The sequence below is a fragment of the Humulus lupulus genome, chromosome 2 (genome assembly GCF_963169125.1).
Source record: "Humulus lupulus chromosome 2, drHumLupu1.1, whole genome shotgun sequence".
Classification (NCBI taxonomy): Eukaryota; Viridiplantae; Streptophyta; class Magnoliopsida; order Rosales; family Cannabaceae; genus Humulus; species Humulus lupulus.
Genome location: NC_084794.1, coordinates 33441170 through 33458538, shown reverse-complemented (window position 1 = coordinate 33458538; position 17369 = coordinate 33441170). Strand labels below are relative to the sequence as shown.

Here is a 17369-nt window from a genome sequence, read left to right as displayed (position 1 = left end):
CATATTTCTTCTAAGGCTGCTATTACAGGATGGAAATCTTTAAACAACCTAATCACTAATACATATTGTTCTGTTGATCTTAGCATTATTTGTTTATCCTCTTGAAGGCCACCTATTGCTTGGTGAAACAAAAGCAACATTCGTGTAATCCTTTCTAAGGCTCCTACGGTGTTTCTTGGCTCCCTTATTCTTTTTAAGGCCTTAATGGCTCGGATATCTTGGTAGGTTAAAGCTCCATTCATTTTTAACTGAAACATAAACACTAAAGTTGTTAGCTATACACATAGACAAAGTAACTTGTAACTTGTAACTTAAACACTTACTTGGCGGTCCGATTCGGAGCTTTGAGCATGTGTATCGAGGAGAACTTCATGCGAAGGAACCGTTTGGCTCTGATACCAACTGTAATGACCCACTAATCTAGACTAATTGGACCATTATCGAAACTATACATAAAACTTACATTTTTACGAAAATACCATAATTTATTGAGTAACTTGAAAATAAGAGTTATTTACAAATAAACAGAATACTAAGAAGGATTTTGGGATCCCATTGTCTTTAAAACAAAACAAGATTTAAAATAAAAGACATTACATAATAATGCGGAAAATACACATAAAAACCATAAAAACATAAAAGGAGACTATATCCTCTAATCGAATAACGCTCGGCCCCTTGACTCCATTCATCATCGATACACATTCTCCAAGCGTCACGGATCTTTCCGCCTCTAAACTTATTTTCCTGCACATAAACAGAAAGGAGTGAGCCTAATGCCCAGTAAGGAAAATCTAACACAAAGTCACATACATAATTTCATAAGAAAACATAAGGACTTAACATAATACATATAACATACACTTATTATAATGGCCATTATTACTTGGGGTCCCATAGACTAAACAAGCATATGCCCATGGGATTAGTGGGGTCCTACTAGCTAAGTAGGTCATATGCCCATAACCCATTTGGGGTCTTGTTAGTCATATGCCCAAGCCTACAAACATACACATTTATCATAACACTTTTAATAACATAAAACATATAGATAACATAATCACATAACATGTTGATTCTAGCCTATTTCCTTACCAAAGTTACCGAGATTATGGACTGAGTTGGGATTGTTGGAACACTCCTAAAACCATAAGAAAGAGTAAGTCTAAAGAAAGGAGATGAAATGAAAGAGATGGAAAGACTAAACCATAGAAAACACACTTACCGACTTATATGCTTAAAAGCTTGGATTCCCTAACCAAAATAAGAATAAGGTTAGGGGACTGAGTAGAAGGTTTTGAGAAAGGAATTAACATAAAAATACAGAAAAGAACTAGAGTCTTGGGTTTACCTCAAAGATTGCAAGACCAATCTAACATCCACCGAAATACTATAGCACTCACTTCCCAAAGTGTTTGATAAGCTTATGATGTTTAAGCTTATAGTTTTTCCCCAAACCAAGTGTTTACACTCTCACACTCACTTAACACTAGCAGCCTCTGAACTTAGAGCAAATGGTGAATAATGGCTGGGTACTAGGTCCTATTTATAGAGTTTGGGAATGAAAATATCTTGATTTTACTTGAATAAAAATAATGGCTTTTTAAGTGAAAATCATTTGAATAATCGTTCAGCAGAGGCTGAAGACTCGTTCAGAAGATGCTGGACTGTTGAAGGAGTTTGAATGGCTGAAGGGAAAAGAATTCAAATGTATTTGAAAACATGCTGGTGGAGGCGATATATCGCCCCCTATAGGCGATATATCGCCTGGACCTTTGTTCCCGAGGCGACCGTGCATCGATTCGTGTTTTCCGTATCTACGTGCTGCGATATATCGCCCCCTATAGCTGCGATATATCGCCCCCTATAGCTGCGATATATCGGCATACGCTGAATATTTAAACACGAATTTACACATTTTTAGCTGAGTTTGAATGGAGTAAACAGCCTTGACTAAGCCCTCAACGTGCTCAAAGCTGCTGACTGACCCTATACATTCAAACTTTTACCCTTATTTAATTTAATCCTAAAAAATACTTAATCCTTAATTACCATTCAAACACATGTGCTTAAAATCCTATTGGTTGATGTCTAAACCTTATAATATAATAATATAATCCTTAATATCAGACACATTAATCAAACCTTAGGTTATACTTAATATTCTTAAACTATAGGTTAAACTTAAAAAATCTATAAGTACTACTATGAGTGTCCAAATAACTCCCGGTCTGAACCAAAAATCCAAAGTAACAATGATAACACTAAACATACTATAATACTACTAAACAATTAGCTAAGTAAAGTTCTTGGACTCTACAGGCATGACATGACAAGCCCTAGGCACGACACGAAAGCACGAACAAACTAGCCCGAGAGCACGACACGATAAAAAACCCGATATTTTGATATTAATAATCATAATACATTTTTATTTGTCAATTATTAATAAATTAAAATGATAATAGAAGTCTTATTTTTCTCAATGTTTATATTTTTATAATTATATTAATTTATTTTAAAATTTGTGAGTTAAATTTAGCACTTATTAGTAGGTATTAAAATTCTAATAATTATCTTTGATATAATTTTGTCTAAATATTGTTAAAAAGTATATAAAAATATCTAAAATTATAATTCAAACAAACAAATGTATTTGGTTTGGTAGTAAGTCCATTGATGGTTAAGGAGGAGGTAGAGAGTTCAATTCTCAATCTTTACATTTTTTGGCAAAAATAAAGTAGGCCCAAATAAGAAAAGTGGGCCGGCCCGACTTGGGCCCAACACGGTACGAGCACGGCACGACATGAGCAGTGCTGGGCCTACTCTTTTAAAAATGAGCCGGCCCGGTCCAGCACGAATTAAATATGGGCCGGACCCGGCCCAGCCCAAATTTACCGAGGCACGAAAATGTGGGCCAGCTCTACTCCAAATCTTATAACAAGGTGAAGTCATGCTGACATAGTAGTATGCATCTCCTGAATAATTAATAATTCCATGCAGACCGAAAAGTGTCTTCACGGGTCTCATTCATCAAAATTGTTTAAAAAATAAATAAAAAAGATGAGAAGATGAAGCAGATGTTCCTTCTTGATTAGAAACCACCTAAGGCCCTAAACCTATGTCAAATTCTTTCCCACGAAAACAGAGGAGGAAAAACACGCAAAGCTAAGTGATAAGGGGCCACAATTCAAAAATGATGATTTGAGTTTTCAAAATTCTGGTGAGCTTGACCTGATGGCTGGCCATCTACCTTTAACTTTCTTTACCAATAATTCAACGTAAGTCAATAAAATTACCACTCACACTGCCGACTATTAATGTAATACCCTTTCACCAATCAATAAGCAGAGCGGTCCATGTTTATGAAATTACTTATTTTTCTAAACTTACTACTACGTACTGTTGTGGACTCATTTGAAACCAAGCCAAACTATATATTTGATATACTAAAAGTTTTCACTTGATAAACTTTAAAGCAATTCACTGAATGTGACACTATGCATGTTGGTGTTTTTTAGATTTTTTTTTAAATGCATGTTCAGTAACCGAGTAACGTATTGAATCAATTGAGTTAGTTTTGATAATATCTATGATGGCCTAGCTATAATCTCATTGAAAATCCCAACCCCAATGTGATATTAGCTTGGCTCAGGTAGGCTCTAATTATATTATTATTATTATTATCATTGGAAATATCCCAGTCATGAAAGCTATCCATTATGCAGTTAAAAACATGTATGGTAGAGTGAGTTGGAAAATCATGTCTATGCGGATCTATGCCGGACCCTTTGTTTATTCCCTCTTTCAAGTTTCGTTTGGCTTTTATTGATTATTGAAGTCTTCATTTCACTAATATAATATTCAATACTTTCAAGTGTCATTGTCAACTCATATAATTGTGACAACAAACGAAATTTGAATCAGATTAACCAATTAAGTCCAAGCAAATGTTATAATTTCTAGTAAAAAATTAACATGTGGGGGCGTTTTGATAATGAAAACAGCAAGGCTATCACTTTTGGCAGAGAAGAAAGTCTTGTGAATCTCTGCAGCGGGCTCTATGGAAAATTTAATTATTTAACTTTTTACTGTACGACTGTTGATTAGACTTTAGAGGTTAAGAAGATTTTTCGGCCAGACACACATAACATTCTAACACTATGGTAAGCAAAAGAAGAAAGCAAAAAAAAATACTCATGAGTAGTTGGTCTCAAAATCATGTGTTGTTTATCTTCTTTTTCTACTCATTCTTATTATACAATTCATTTGTGTGTTACTCAGCTGAAGATACCATAACACTTGAGAGTTTACTCAGTGATGAGACAAAAGATTCTCTGGTTTCAGCAGGGGAGGTTTTTGAGCTGGGATTCTTTGCTCCTAATGGAAGCTCTGATAGTAGAAGGTACGTTGGAATATGGTACTACAAGTCAAATCCACATACAGTTGTTTGGGTGGCCAACAGAGATAATCCACTGCCAGGTACTGGTGGAGTTTTTGCCATTTCAGATGATGGAAATCTCAAGGTTGTGGATAAAAGTGGGAAAACTTATTGGTCCACAAATGTTCCAGCCTCGACCCAGATGAATAGAGTGGTTAACCTTATGGATTCTGGGAATTTGGTGTTGAGTAACAAAGACCCTGAAGACAACTCAATGAGTGTTCTCTGGCAGAGTTTTAAAAATCCAACGGATACTTTTCTTCCAGGTATGATGATGAATGAAAATTTAGTATTGACTTCTTGGACAAGTTATGGTGATCCTGGGTCAGGGAACTTTACATTTCAGCAAGATCAAGAGAAAACTAATCAGGTGATTATATTGAAAAGATCAGTAAAGTACTGGAATAGTGGAGTTTCAGGTAGATTTATTAGTCTCAATGAGATGCCTCCTGCTATACTTTATTTGCTTTCAAACTTCACGTCAAAAACAGTTCGAAATGACTCAGTTCCTTATCTCACAGCATCTTTGTACAAGCACACACGATTAGTTATGAGTATTTCTGGTCAAATTCAGTATCTGAGGTGGGATTCTCAGATGGTTTCGTCTCCGATTTGGGAGGAGCCCAGAGACAAATGCAGTGCATACAATGCTTGTGGAAACTTTGGTAGCTGCAATAGTATGAACAATTTGGTCTGCAAATGTTTGCCTGGTTTCAAGCCAATCTCGCCAGAAAACTGGAACATTGTGGATTACTCAGGCGGGTGTGTTAGAAAGACAACGACATGTCGAAACAATTCAAAGATTGACACGTTCTTAGACCTCAGGATGATGAAAGTTGGAAATCCAGATTCTCAATTCAATGCCAAGACTGAAGAGGAATGCAAAGTTGAGTGCCTCAATAATTGCCAGTGCCAGGCATACTTGTTTGAAGAAGCTGAGATGATTCATGGCAGTTCAGCATGCTGGATATGGTCAGAGGAGCTCAACAATCTTCAGGAGGAGTACGACACTGGCAGGAATCTCCATGTTCGAGTAGCAGTTACAGATATAGGTATGTGTCTTTCTTTCTGTTTGCTTGAAATTATGACTTTCTAGAACTTCCAGGCTATTGAGCTGGGGATGTAAAATTAGATTACCAAAAGAGCTTTAGAACTTCAGTTTTGCTTAGAAAATATTCACTTCTGCCTTCTCATGGCCTAAATTCCTGTCATGTCACAGATCTTTCAAACAATCTATTGGTTTAAATACTGAATGAAATATCTCTTTATGCTTTTTCTTTTTCTGAATGTCAAGGGATTCTGTTTTGCAGAATTGACTCCCAGGAGTTGTGAAGTTTGTGGAACAAATCTTATCCCTTATCCCCTTAGCATTGACCCAAAATGTGGTGACCCCTTGTACTATAGTTTTCATTGCAACAATTCTGATGGGCAGATTAGTTTTGAGACACCTAGCGGTACCTTCAGAGTCACAAGCATTAACCCCGTTACACAGTCATTTTTCATCAGACTCAAAGATCTTGATAATTGTAAAGACAGTTTTAGTGAGAAGTTTCTCAAGCTCAACCAGTCATTGCCATTTACTATGAGGCACGGCTGCAATGCTAACTTGGCCAATTTTAGTTCTGACATGATATCTAAACATGGAGTGGAAGTAGAAATTTCTTGGGAGCCACCATTGCAGCCACCTTGTTCTTCATCAGCGGACTGCAAGGACTGGCCAGATTCAACTTGCAGTACTGCTCAAGATGGCAAGAATAGGTGCCTCTGCAATAAACATTTTCAATGGGATAACTTGAACTTGAAATGTAGAGGTATGATTCTATTTATATTTAGTTTTTACTTGGAATGACATGAATTTTTAAGCTTCCTTCAGTAATTAAACCTGATCAGACTATACAAACAGAACAAAAGTAAATTAGTGAACAAGCAAGATGTTTAATTCAATTTATGCAGGAAATGGCTTCAACAAGACTATTAGGAGAGCAAAGATGACGGCTTTGATCATTATTGTTACTCTTATAACTATTGCTGTTGTAATTACTCTCTCAAGCACTACCATTTACATCTGCTGTTGGAGAAGAAAGCTGGTCAAAAGACAAGGTAACAAGAAATCATTAGCCAGCCTATGTTTACTATAGTTGTACTGGTATATGTTGGTATGATTATATTATATCACTACAACAAAACTTTAATTCATGCCATTCAGATAGCAGAAAAAGCTATGAGAAGAATGGGGTGCTTCAGTGGTATGACAGTGACAGACGAACTAAAAGCATTGATTCAGGCAGGTACAAAGAAGATGATACCAATGGCATAGAAGTACCATTTTTCGATCTGGAAAGCATACTCACTGCCACATCTTACTTCTCGAATGCAAAAAAGCTTGGACAAGGAGGATTTGGACCTGTCTACAAGGTATAAAATTCTGTGACTGAAACTTTAGAATGATTCACTTTCAACTTGTTACTGTTAAACACAGAAAGAGTTTATTTGGACTGTATTCAGGGTGAGCTTCCAGGAGGAGAAGAAATTGCAGTAAAGAGGCTCTCAAGTAGTTCTGGACAAGGCCATGAGGAATTTAAGAATGAGGTTCTATTAATTGCTAAACTTCAACATCGAAATCTGGTTAGACTTTTGGGTTATTGCATTGAAGGAGAAGAAAGAATGTTAGTTTATGAATACATGGCTAACAAAAGCTTAGACTCTTTCATATTTGGTTAGTATCTAAATCCTGTCCCTATTTTTTTAAGTACATTATCATGGATGAAACTAAATGTTTTTCTTTCTTTAATGGCAAATAAACTCCTTGGAAGATCGAAAGTTGTGCATGTCATTAGACTGGGATATGCGCTTCAACATCATTCTAGGAATTGCTCGAGGCCTTCTCTATCTCCACTATGATTCCAGGTTAAGGATCATACATAGAGATTTAAAAACCAGCAACATTTTACTAGACCAAGAGATGATCCCCAAAATCTCAGACTTTGGCTTGGCAAGAATTTTCGGTGGTGATGAAACTGCAGCAAACACCAAAAGAGTAGTTGGAACATAGTAAGATCACAGTGTCTTCTTATTCATCACCATTCAAAAATTGATTCCAATTCACTAATAACTCAATCTACATTCACTTTCTCGCAGTGGCTACATGTCTCCAGAATACGCATTAGATGGACTATTTTCCCTCAAATCCGATGTGTTTAGCTTTGGAGTTGTTGTGATTGAGATCATCAGTGGAAAAAGGAACACAGGATTTTTTGAGCCAGAACAAGCCTTGAGTCTCCTAGGCTGCGTGTGTATCTTTCAATAATTCATGATCTTCACATTTAATTCTTCTTTTTCTTAATCTGTAATTATTAACTGGTTTTCAGGCATGGCATTTATGGAAAGAAGAGAAGGCATTGAACTTGATAGAAGAAACACTTGTTGAAAGTTGCAAAAAAGAGGAGTACTTGAAGTGCTTTAATTTAGGGCTATTATGTGTTCAGGAAGATCCAAGTGATCGTCCCACTATGTCTAACGTAGTTTCCATGCTTGGCAGTGACTCTGCAACCCTTCCAACCCCTAAACAACCAGCCTTCGTAGTCAGGCGATGCCCTTCTAGCAAAGCCTCATCCTCAAGTAAACCTGAAACTTACTCTCATAATGAACTAACTGTCACTTTAGAATGTGGCAGATAGCGAAAGGGTTCTTTTGTTTCTTTAGTTTTTTTCATCAATTTTGTTGGCATTTAATTGAATTTTAAGACCCTTTTCTTTTCATTTTTCATTGTAACAATTTTATTCGTAGTATCAGAATTTGTTGACTTTGATGTTTTGATTGTGTACTTTGTTTTATTCTTAAGTGCATACATAAGCATTGTCAATGTTTTACTAGGAAAGTGCATGGTTTTAGGTTGAAAGTTGCGTAACATAATTTTGTTGGTTGTACTTTATTTTCACATTGTAACAAATTAGAATAGAATTTGTTTATGTACTTCACCCGTAGAGATCTGCCAGACTGCTTCTACTTGGAACTTGCAAAACTCAAAAGGGAAAAGTCAAATTCTCATTCTGTTCTGTTTTGAATGAAGTATCCATTTTTTTTTTTAAAAAAAAAAAAGAAAGAAAGAAAATAGTCAATAGTCAAAACCATCAGCCAATTTCAGTGTAAAATAAAGCAGGAAAAAAAAACGTCAAATTTATCTCGGAATGCTCATTATGCCTAGATGCACATAGTGTCCAGAATTGGTAGGAATTGTTGTCCGGTCTCCGTCCCTCGTTTACAATTTTAATCATCGTTCTCTTTTATTTTATGCAGGAGAATCCTTTAATTGGGCAGCAATTTATACGGGTAACTCATTTATTTAAAAAATAAATTTTAGATTAAAATTTTAAAATAAAAATTATGAATTATATATAAATTAAAATATCCCATAATATTTATGATTTAAAATATTAAATATAATCTCAAATAAAATTTAAAATATTAAAAAAATTACTAATATACTACAATAACATATAAAGAACAATATAAAATACATAAAATTATCTTTGTTTCTGCATTATTCCCCATTTAAATGGGGATTCTCTGTCCCATTAAAGGCAGAATGGAGCGGGTCCCCACAGGACTCTGACCCTATAGAAAAAATGTGCATTTTTAATTATGCCCGTAATTTTTATTTAATGAATTTATAGAAATATCAAAGAAGGATCGTAAGTAAACGCCTACTCAATTTTCCTCCTCATAAACTTTTCACAATTAATAAGGTATGGGGCAACATGGCCTCCAAAAAATTAAAATATATGCGTATATTACATATTGTAATTTAATAAGATAATATTAATTTTATTTATATCGACCCCTCTCTCCCTCTCCAAAAAAAATATATATACTTTTAGGCCCTAAAATAAATTTTCCCCAGTCTAATCACTTCAGTTTAGACAAAATTTAGAATATATATATATATATATATATTTATGGGAATTTTTCTATTGGGTTTCATTTTAAACCTTACTAGTAGGGCTCTCAGTGTTTACAACCCGTAAACAGTTTTCGGCGCGATTTTTTTTTATGACCGTGTATATTGTAGCTATTTAGAGCATCCTGCAAATTTTCAGAAAATTCTGAATAGTTTACAGTACTGAAAACTAGGATCAAACATGTTGCACACGTGACTAATTTTTTTTATGCGCGTAGAAAACAACATGTTTGAACCTAATTTTCGATACTGTAAACTATTCAGAATTTTCTGAAAGTTTGCAGGATGCTCTAAATAGCTACAATATACACGGTCATAAAAAAAGTCGCGCCGAAAACTGTTCACGGGTTGAGAAACACTGAGAACCCTACCGATAGGGCTTAAAGTGAAACCCATATAAAAAAAATTGTCATATATATATAATATTTTATTCTTTAAGGACATGTTTGGTACTTCATATTGTATTATATTGTATTGTATAGTATTGTATATTATAATTTTTATACAATATTGTGTTTGATATCCACTTGTATTAAAATGTTGTATTAAATTATATTATCTTTAGTACACAATTGAATTGTGTTGATGTCATTTTTCGTTAACTTAAATCTGAAAAACACTAAACAAAAAGTTGAGAAAATAAATAAGAACAATCAGAATTTTACGTGGTTCAACAGTTAAAATCTGCCTAGTCCACGAGTCGATATTATTGCTTGGTGGTATTCTCTCAATGCTTTTACAAAGCAATTTAGTAGAGTGTTCACATAACCAAATTGTGCGTATCCACAAATGAAATTCTCTAGTCTATTTATAGATTGGTTAACAAAATATCTTTCCTTTATTTCGAGAAGTTACAATTCAAATTTGAAATAAATATAATTGCCAAAACAGATTTCCAAATAAACCTTGGAACTAAGGTGGGTAACAAAAGGGACCCTGTCTATGATAATAACAATGTTTGGGTAGAGACACATCCTAAGGATGTAATAGACATCGATGGTCAATATATATCTATTCTCATATATGAATTGAATTGTCTTCAGGATGAATATGCTTTGCTTAAAAATTCGTATACCTTTAAAGGTCAAGAAAGTGATCCGCTGCTACTCTGGAGTCTGAAATAGCTACACTGCATGATAAAATTCAAACGATGTCTGAAGCTTACATTAATTATATAATATCCCATGATAATTGAGATTTAATATCAGATAATAACAAATCCCTAAGAAATAGGGATTTCCTAACCACAACCGTGTTCAAACTGGCTTACCGACCTCAAACACACAGTTTACACACCTTCAAGATCGACCAACATCACGAGCTCGTCATTCTAGTTTGCCTCATCCTTAATTAGCCAGCAATTTCATCGAGCTTAACCTTCGAAGATCAACCTCTTCGAGCTTGCAATGAAGGCTCGAATTGCACTCATATGCATCGGAGAAGATCCATCCTTTCGAGCTTGTGCTTAAGCTCGAACCTTCTTAACTAGTCCTCGATCGCCAATAGGAACAAGTCATGAAATATGTAAATTTACACAAGTGTTGACCTCTTACTTGCCATTTTCGAGCTTACACTTTACGAGCCTACATTTCGAGGCTCATTTATGATGATTTCGAAATTTAGGTGTAACAAATTGTATTACATTGTGTATTAATTAAAACTAAATAAAATAAATATTTTAAAACAATATCATATGTGATACTACCACGACCTCGGTCTCAGACCCTGGAACCCGGCCCTGGTAGGGATCTCGACCCTGACACTAGCCCTGAACCAAGACACTGACTGTGGCCCCGGCCCCAGACTCCGGACCTAGAACTAGACTTGGACTCGGACCCCAGCCCTGGCAGGGATTTTGACCCCGACCCTGGCCTTGGACCTGGACACTGACCCTGACACCGACCCTAGACTCCAGACCTCGACCCTGGACTCCGGCCTCGGACCTGGCCCCAAACCCCAGCCTCGGCCCCAGACCTTACCACAATACAACTTAATTTTAAAAAATATTACAATACAAGCTAACACATATCATTTCTTATGTATTTAACAATACTGTTGCTATTGTATTAAAATTTATGATTGTAATAATTAATACAATACAAATTTCAATCTAAACATATTGTTCTATTTATTTAATACAATGTGATATCCTTATACTGCATGCCAAACGTGCCATAAATTAGTTGTCATTGTGAAACATGATATAGATATAAGAAATTGAGAAAAAAATATGTATTGACCTCATAAAAAAAATCACTTCATTTCATACACAAAATACGTCCACAAATATTATTAAAATCAACCATTTAATATTTTTATATAGAATTTTTACATTTTAAATTGTGTGGAGATAAATGTTTTTTATCCTACTACTACTCTTATTTTATATATAATAAAAATATGGGGTATATCTATGGTAGGGGCTAGAAAAAGAGCCCTACTGATCCGTGGACAATTTTCTGCGTGATTTTGTTTTATGATCGTGTATATTGTAGTTATTTAGAGGATCCTACAAAATTTTCAAAAAATTCTAAATAATTTACAATGCCAAAAATAAAGTTCAAACATGATGTTTTCGACGAGCATAAAAAATTAATCAAGTGTGCAACAATATGTTTGAACTTAGTTTTCAGCACTGTAAAGTATTTGAAATTTGCTTAAAATTTGCAGAAAACTCTAAATAATTATAATATATACCGTCATAAAAAAAATCGTACAAAAAATTATTTACGGGTCGGGAACACAAAAAAGTCCTATCAATGGGGCTCTTCTTCTAGTCGCTACCATAGAAATTTCAAAAAATATGTGAAGTTTAGTAAAAAAAAAACATATATCTTTCTCTCTTTTTTTTTTACTTTTTACATTTTGTTTCTAATTTATTTCTATACTTTGAATTATTTACATTGGGCGCAATCTATTCTAATTGTGTAAATTTTACAAATTGTTATTAAGAATATAATTTCAGCCATTACAACGCAATAAATGATCAGCTCGAGAAATTAAAAGTCTTAAGGAAAATATAAAATACAGATATATATATAGGATTTGATGGGTGGTCAAATCTCAATTGGAGAACAACCAAAAGGATTTCATATAATTGAGTCATGTGTTCGTCACTGGTGAAATCAGAATAAACTATTCAACGTGTAAGGCCAAAAAGCGAACACAGTGTTTGAGTATTTGGGTGGTACAACTACTGCAACATACTAAATACTCATACGCGCCTACGTAGTTAGTTGCCTCACGGGGATCCGGCCTGGGCTCACACTCTTTCGTTCCGAAAAATGATCATGTAATCAAATCGCCAACTTTACTTTAGGCCTAGTCTATTCATACCAGATGTCATTTTAAGAGATCCCAAATCAACCGACATATTATGTAAATAAGTTTTAGCTTTAGATAATTAATATATATGACCCACCGACTGTTAAAAGTGTGGAACAGAAATAGCCCTTTTTTTTTTCGTATATAAATAGGCTAAAAATTGAATCGAAATTTTTGACCATAATATAAGGACACGATTTTCTTGACGCTCAACTGAGATTTAAGATTAGATCACGAATCCTGGAAATTATAATTAAGTATTTTCGTTGCAATTACGGAGTGTTACACCAACTTTATCCAAAACAATTATAAAATTTTTAAGACACAATAAAGTATTACCCCGTGCGAACTTTCTCGTCTATGAAAAGAGTTATAAGGAAGATTCGAAATGTTCCAAGAGAGGTAGCTTGAGACGGCAAATTGATTTAATTATGTATATTTTTGCTACGATACAGATTGAATTATTTTTAAAATATATTGTTTTCAAATGTTAGCTTACATGTGAATAAGGTCAAATTTGTAATTTGCAAATCCAGACGAGCCCTTTTGCTTAAGAGAGGTGCAAGTCAAGATGAAAAGCCTATGAGAAAGTCTCCAGGAAACTGTAAATTGACTATATCTAATAAATATTCTTCAAAACTTTCTGGCTAAGTCTTTAAAAAATGGGGCAAAATATCCAAAAATTGAAAGAAGAAAAATTCACCATCATCAAGAGCATCTCCAACACATATGATGATGATTTGTTATTATATGTTTTGCCGACGTCCAGTTTTAATATTTATTCTAAGCACATTTTCTCCAAATAGTTTCTTTAATAAACCTTTTAGATCTTGGATTTAAAGAGAGAAAAAACAATTCAAAAATTTTCATTTTCTCATATTTAGATTCAACCAAGAAATTAAGAATTTTATTCCTAAGAAAATAAAACTAAATTGCAGTATAATTTTATAAAAAATTAAAATAACTATAAATATATTAATAAAAGACTCTTATAAAAAAATTAAAAATATTTTCTTTTATATTTTTTCAAAATTCAACATCCAAACAAAACCAAATTAAGTTTTGATAATAGTACCAAATAATGTATTAAAAACAAACTTAGGGAAATAAGAATTTTGACACACTATCAACAAGGTAATTTGACAATAAATATTCTCTTTTAGCATTCAAGATAATATGTGACAAGATTTGTTTTGATTGGAATCACTTACTTTTGTAGTATTTAAATCATGCCTTGCCGTATGTGTACTGTTACATATGATATTTTGTAATTTTTGGACAATATCCCTGCTTAAAAGTTTTATTTTTTATTTTATAAAAAGACCAAAGTGAGAAAATTGGTTGATAAATTGACGAAAATACCCCTTACAAACTTCTGCGAAACAGAGGCAACTGCAGACTCTTTCATAGGAATCAAGGCCGACCAGCGATTAAATACCTGTTCCATTGCTGTCATCCATCGAGCGACCGTTCCCTTCCCCCTTCGAAGAACTCCTCTCCCTCTCTCTCTCTCTCTCTCTCTCTTCCCCCGTTCTCTCTCTATATATACACCCCTGTCCTCCCCTTTTCCCTCCCATCAACTACTTCTCTTTCTTTTCTTATCTTTCTCTCTCTAAAACATTTTCAAGAACAAACGATCATCCAATACCGAACAACAATGACAAGTGGAATTGGGAAAAGCAGGGTTTTATCCGATTTCGAAGATTTGTTGCCTGTAATGGCCGAGAAATTGGGCGGCGAAGGGCTTATCAAAGAGCTCTGCAGCGGATTCGAGCTGCTGATGGACAAGGACAAGGGGTTGATCACGTTGGAGAGCTTGAGGTCAAACGCTGCCGTTTTGGGTCTGCAAAATATGAGGGAAGATGAGCTTGTGAGTATGGTTAGGGAAGGTGATTTGGATGGCGATGGAGCCCTTAACCAGATGGAGTTCTGCGTTTTGATGTTCAGATTAAGCCCGGACCTCATGGAAGAATCTTGGCTGTGGCTTGAAGATGTTCTCCAAGACGAGCTTAATAATACTAAAAGATCTTAACTTTTTTTTTGTCTAATTCAATGTAGAAAACGACACATATTGGTAGAGATACAATGTCGTTTTTTGATTTTCATTGGCATTGAATAAAAATAACTTTATTATATTCGTTGATTGTAATGCCGTTGTTTATAATGAAGAAAAACATTTTTTTTTCCATTTTTTGTTGTCAGTTAGATTTACTATTCTCACTTATGAATTTAAAAGGAAATTAAATTTTATATTTATTGTATTTTCTTGAATTAAAGAGTCTCAAATAACTAGATCAAACAACCATCAAAGCACTTATGGATTGATTAGAATCCTTTCTTTATTTTCAAATTTATGGAATAGATTGCTTTTCGTTTTTTTTTTAAATGACAGTACTTAATTTGTGTAATTGCAACAATTATAGAATGCTTTTGGTAAAATTTTTGTGTTGGTTGGTAACAATTAAAAAAATAGTTTTCATTTAATTAATTAAAAATTTAACAATTAAATATAAAATAATGTTTTGTAGTTTTATTTTTATTTATTATTTTTTTTAAAATTTAAAGAAAATTTATTAAATTGTGAAAATAGAAAATTTTTACTTTTAAAATTTTTTTAAACTGTTTTCGACTTTTAGTTTTTTTTCTTCTCTTCTTCAAATCAACACATCATTTTATATTATTAAACAAAAAATAAAAATAAAAGTTATCAAACGCATTTATTATTTTTTTTTGTTTTTAAAAACAAAAAATATAAATAGTTATCAAACATATATTAATTTTTTAAAAATAAAAATAATATTTCTATTTTTGTGTTTAAAAAATTCAAAAACAAAAATTTTACCAAACATATTTATTTTCAGTTTTCTTAATCACAAAAATGGAAATTCTTTTTTTTTTTTTTTTTGTTTTTAAAAATAAAAATCAGAAAACTTGTTTGGTAACTCATATTTTGTTTTTTTTAAGAAAGAGATGAACCGTCATCACGTAAGGTTGAAAAAAAAAGAAACGAAAGCTATTTACAAAAATTTTAAAAACTCAAAAAAAAAAATTCAAAATTTAATAAATTTTGATTAAAATTTTTAAAATTAAAAAATAAAGTTGAATTACTCAACAATTTTTTTACTTTATTATCAGATTTTTAATTATTTAATAAGAAAACTACTTATAAAATAGTTACCGAACATGACCATGATTTCAATAATTAAAGTACCAAAATCATTTTATCATTTGAGTGTATTTTTACACAGTTCATTTTACACATCATTGTAGAATATACAATTAACAAGACCAAAAGTTCCAAGACCACCACCACTATTTGTGGGAAAGTCTTCCAAAGTTCTTATTTTTCTGTATTGTTGGGTCTGAGATATAAAACAATTAATTATGTGTCACAAACCAACTATACAATTAGATTTACGAATTATTTTTCTTAATTTCTTAAAAAAAGATTATCTTAATTTTCTTTTTAATGAAAATTCGGAACCTTTATTAATTCAAATCCTAAACCAAAATCAAGTTCAAAACAGAAAGGATATCACCCCTTCCAATAACACAATCAGATAAGAAAGAGGACTCTCTAGTCATACAATGAGCCGCTCTATTTGCTTATCGTTTTACAAAGTTTAGACAAACATAAGACATATGAGACATCAATACTCCACTGCCATGGATCAAGAGCCCAAATGGTGACACCATGGGCAAAGAACTACGAACAGCTTGGATAGCAACCAAGCAATCTACTTCCAATATCACATTCGGCCAATTTTTGCGCTTGATCCAACTGAGTGCTTCCTTTATCCCCATTGTTTCCACCACTTCAGGAGCAACAATCTCTCTTATGAATCCAGTTTTCCCTTCAATAAAACTACTTGCAGTATCTCTAGCCACGCACCCAAAGCCATAACCCCCTTGGTCAAGGAATAAAGCGGCATCAATATTGACTTTAATCTGGTTTACAGTAGGTGGTCTCCATTGCTCAGCTCCATCGTTTGGTAACTGTGCTACCAACGATGTTCCATGATTTCTTTTCTGAGCAAATAACCATTGATCAAAAGTAGATTTAGCCAACACCACAACCTCCTCAACCGTGTTTTGTCTATGTTGCCAAATTTAGTCATCTCGAGCACGTCCAACATAACATAGCAGTCATACAACCTTTATCTTTTGAGTGTGTTGACGCGGTTCTTCGCCAACAGGTAATTAAGAAAATAAGAGGAAGAGATTAGTGCTTAAGAATGAACCGAAATAGATGAATGATCTTTAAATGGACTGGTGACACAATTACGTTTTTTAGGTAGTTCAAAGATTAAAATCCTTCTACTCCACCAGCCAATATTATTGATATCTGTCTGGTATACTTTTACAAGGTATTTCCTTACACAATAGAATCCAACCCTTTGCAACTCCCAGGGTCTCCATATTTATAGGAGAGGGCACCTGGGAGTTGGTAAGGGGGGTCATCCCGTGACCTTCTTACCTATCATGTTACTTCTGTGACATTCATGATTAATTCCTAAAACCTGACATATAAAGTGTGGTCTAATCAATAGGTAAGGGGGATAATGGGCCGCCTGAATACGCACGTTCATGCTGTGTGTCCGAGAAGTCAGGGATATATCAAACACGTGATGTCTGATATATGCACGT

The 17369-nt window shown here is 33.7% G+C and overlaps 2 protein-coding genes across 2 annotated transcripts; both read left to right on the top strand.

Annotated features, from left to right (window-relative positions):
* Positions 1–4167: 4167 nt before the first annotated feature.
* LOC133817642 (G-type lectin S-receptor-like serine/threonine-protein kinase At4g03230) lies at positions 4168–8249 on the top strand. The gene is made up of 8 exons (XM_062250217.1): positions 4168–5493; positions 5752–6252; positions 6395–6541; positions 6648–6856; positions 6947–7157; positions 7255–7492; positions 7580–7730; positions 7810–8249. The coding sequence occupies exons 1-8, from the start codon at positions 4200–4202 to the stop codon at positions 8116–8118; spliced, it is 3060 nt and encodes a 1019-aa protein (XP_062106201.1). The 5' UTR covers positions 4168–4199; the 3' UTR covers positions 8119–8249.
* Positions 8250–14193: 5944 nt separating this feature from the next.
* On the top strand, positions 14194–14910 carry LOC133817641 (calcium-binding protein KRP1-like). Its single transcript, XM_062250216.1, has one exon. The coding sequence runs from the start codon at positions 14380–14382 to the stop codon at positions 14752–14754; it is 375 nt and encodes a 124-aa protein (XP_062106200.1). The 5' UTR covers positions 14194–14379; the 3' UTR covers positions 14755–14910.
* Positions 14911–17369: the final 2459 nt, after the last annotated feature.

Bases quoted from the DNA above. Each gene is read 5' to 3' on its own strand.
- LOC133817642 (XM_062250217.1), top strand. From the start codon at position 4,200: ATGAGTAGTTGGTCTCAAAATCATGTGTTGTTTATCTTCTTTTTCTAC. The intron at 5,494-5,751 runs GTATGTGTCTTT...TCTGTTTTGCAG, and splicing joins AGTAGCAGTTACAGATATAG to AATTGACTCCCAGGAGTTGT. The intron at 7,493-7,579 runs GTAAGATCACAG...ACTTTCTCGCAG, and splicing joins AAAAGAGTAGTTGGAACATA to TGGCTACATGTCTCCAGAAT.
- LOC133817641 (XM_062250216.1), top strand. From the start codon at position 14,380: ATGACAAGTGGAATTGGGAAAAGCAGGGTTTTATCCGATTTCGAAGAT.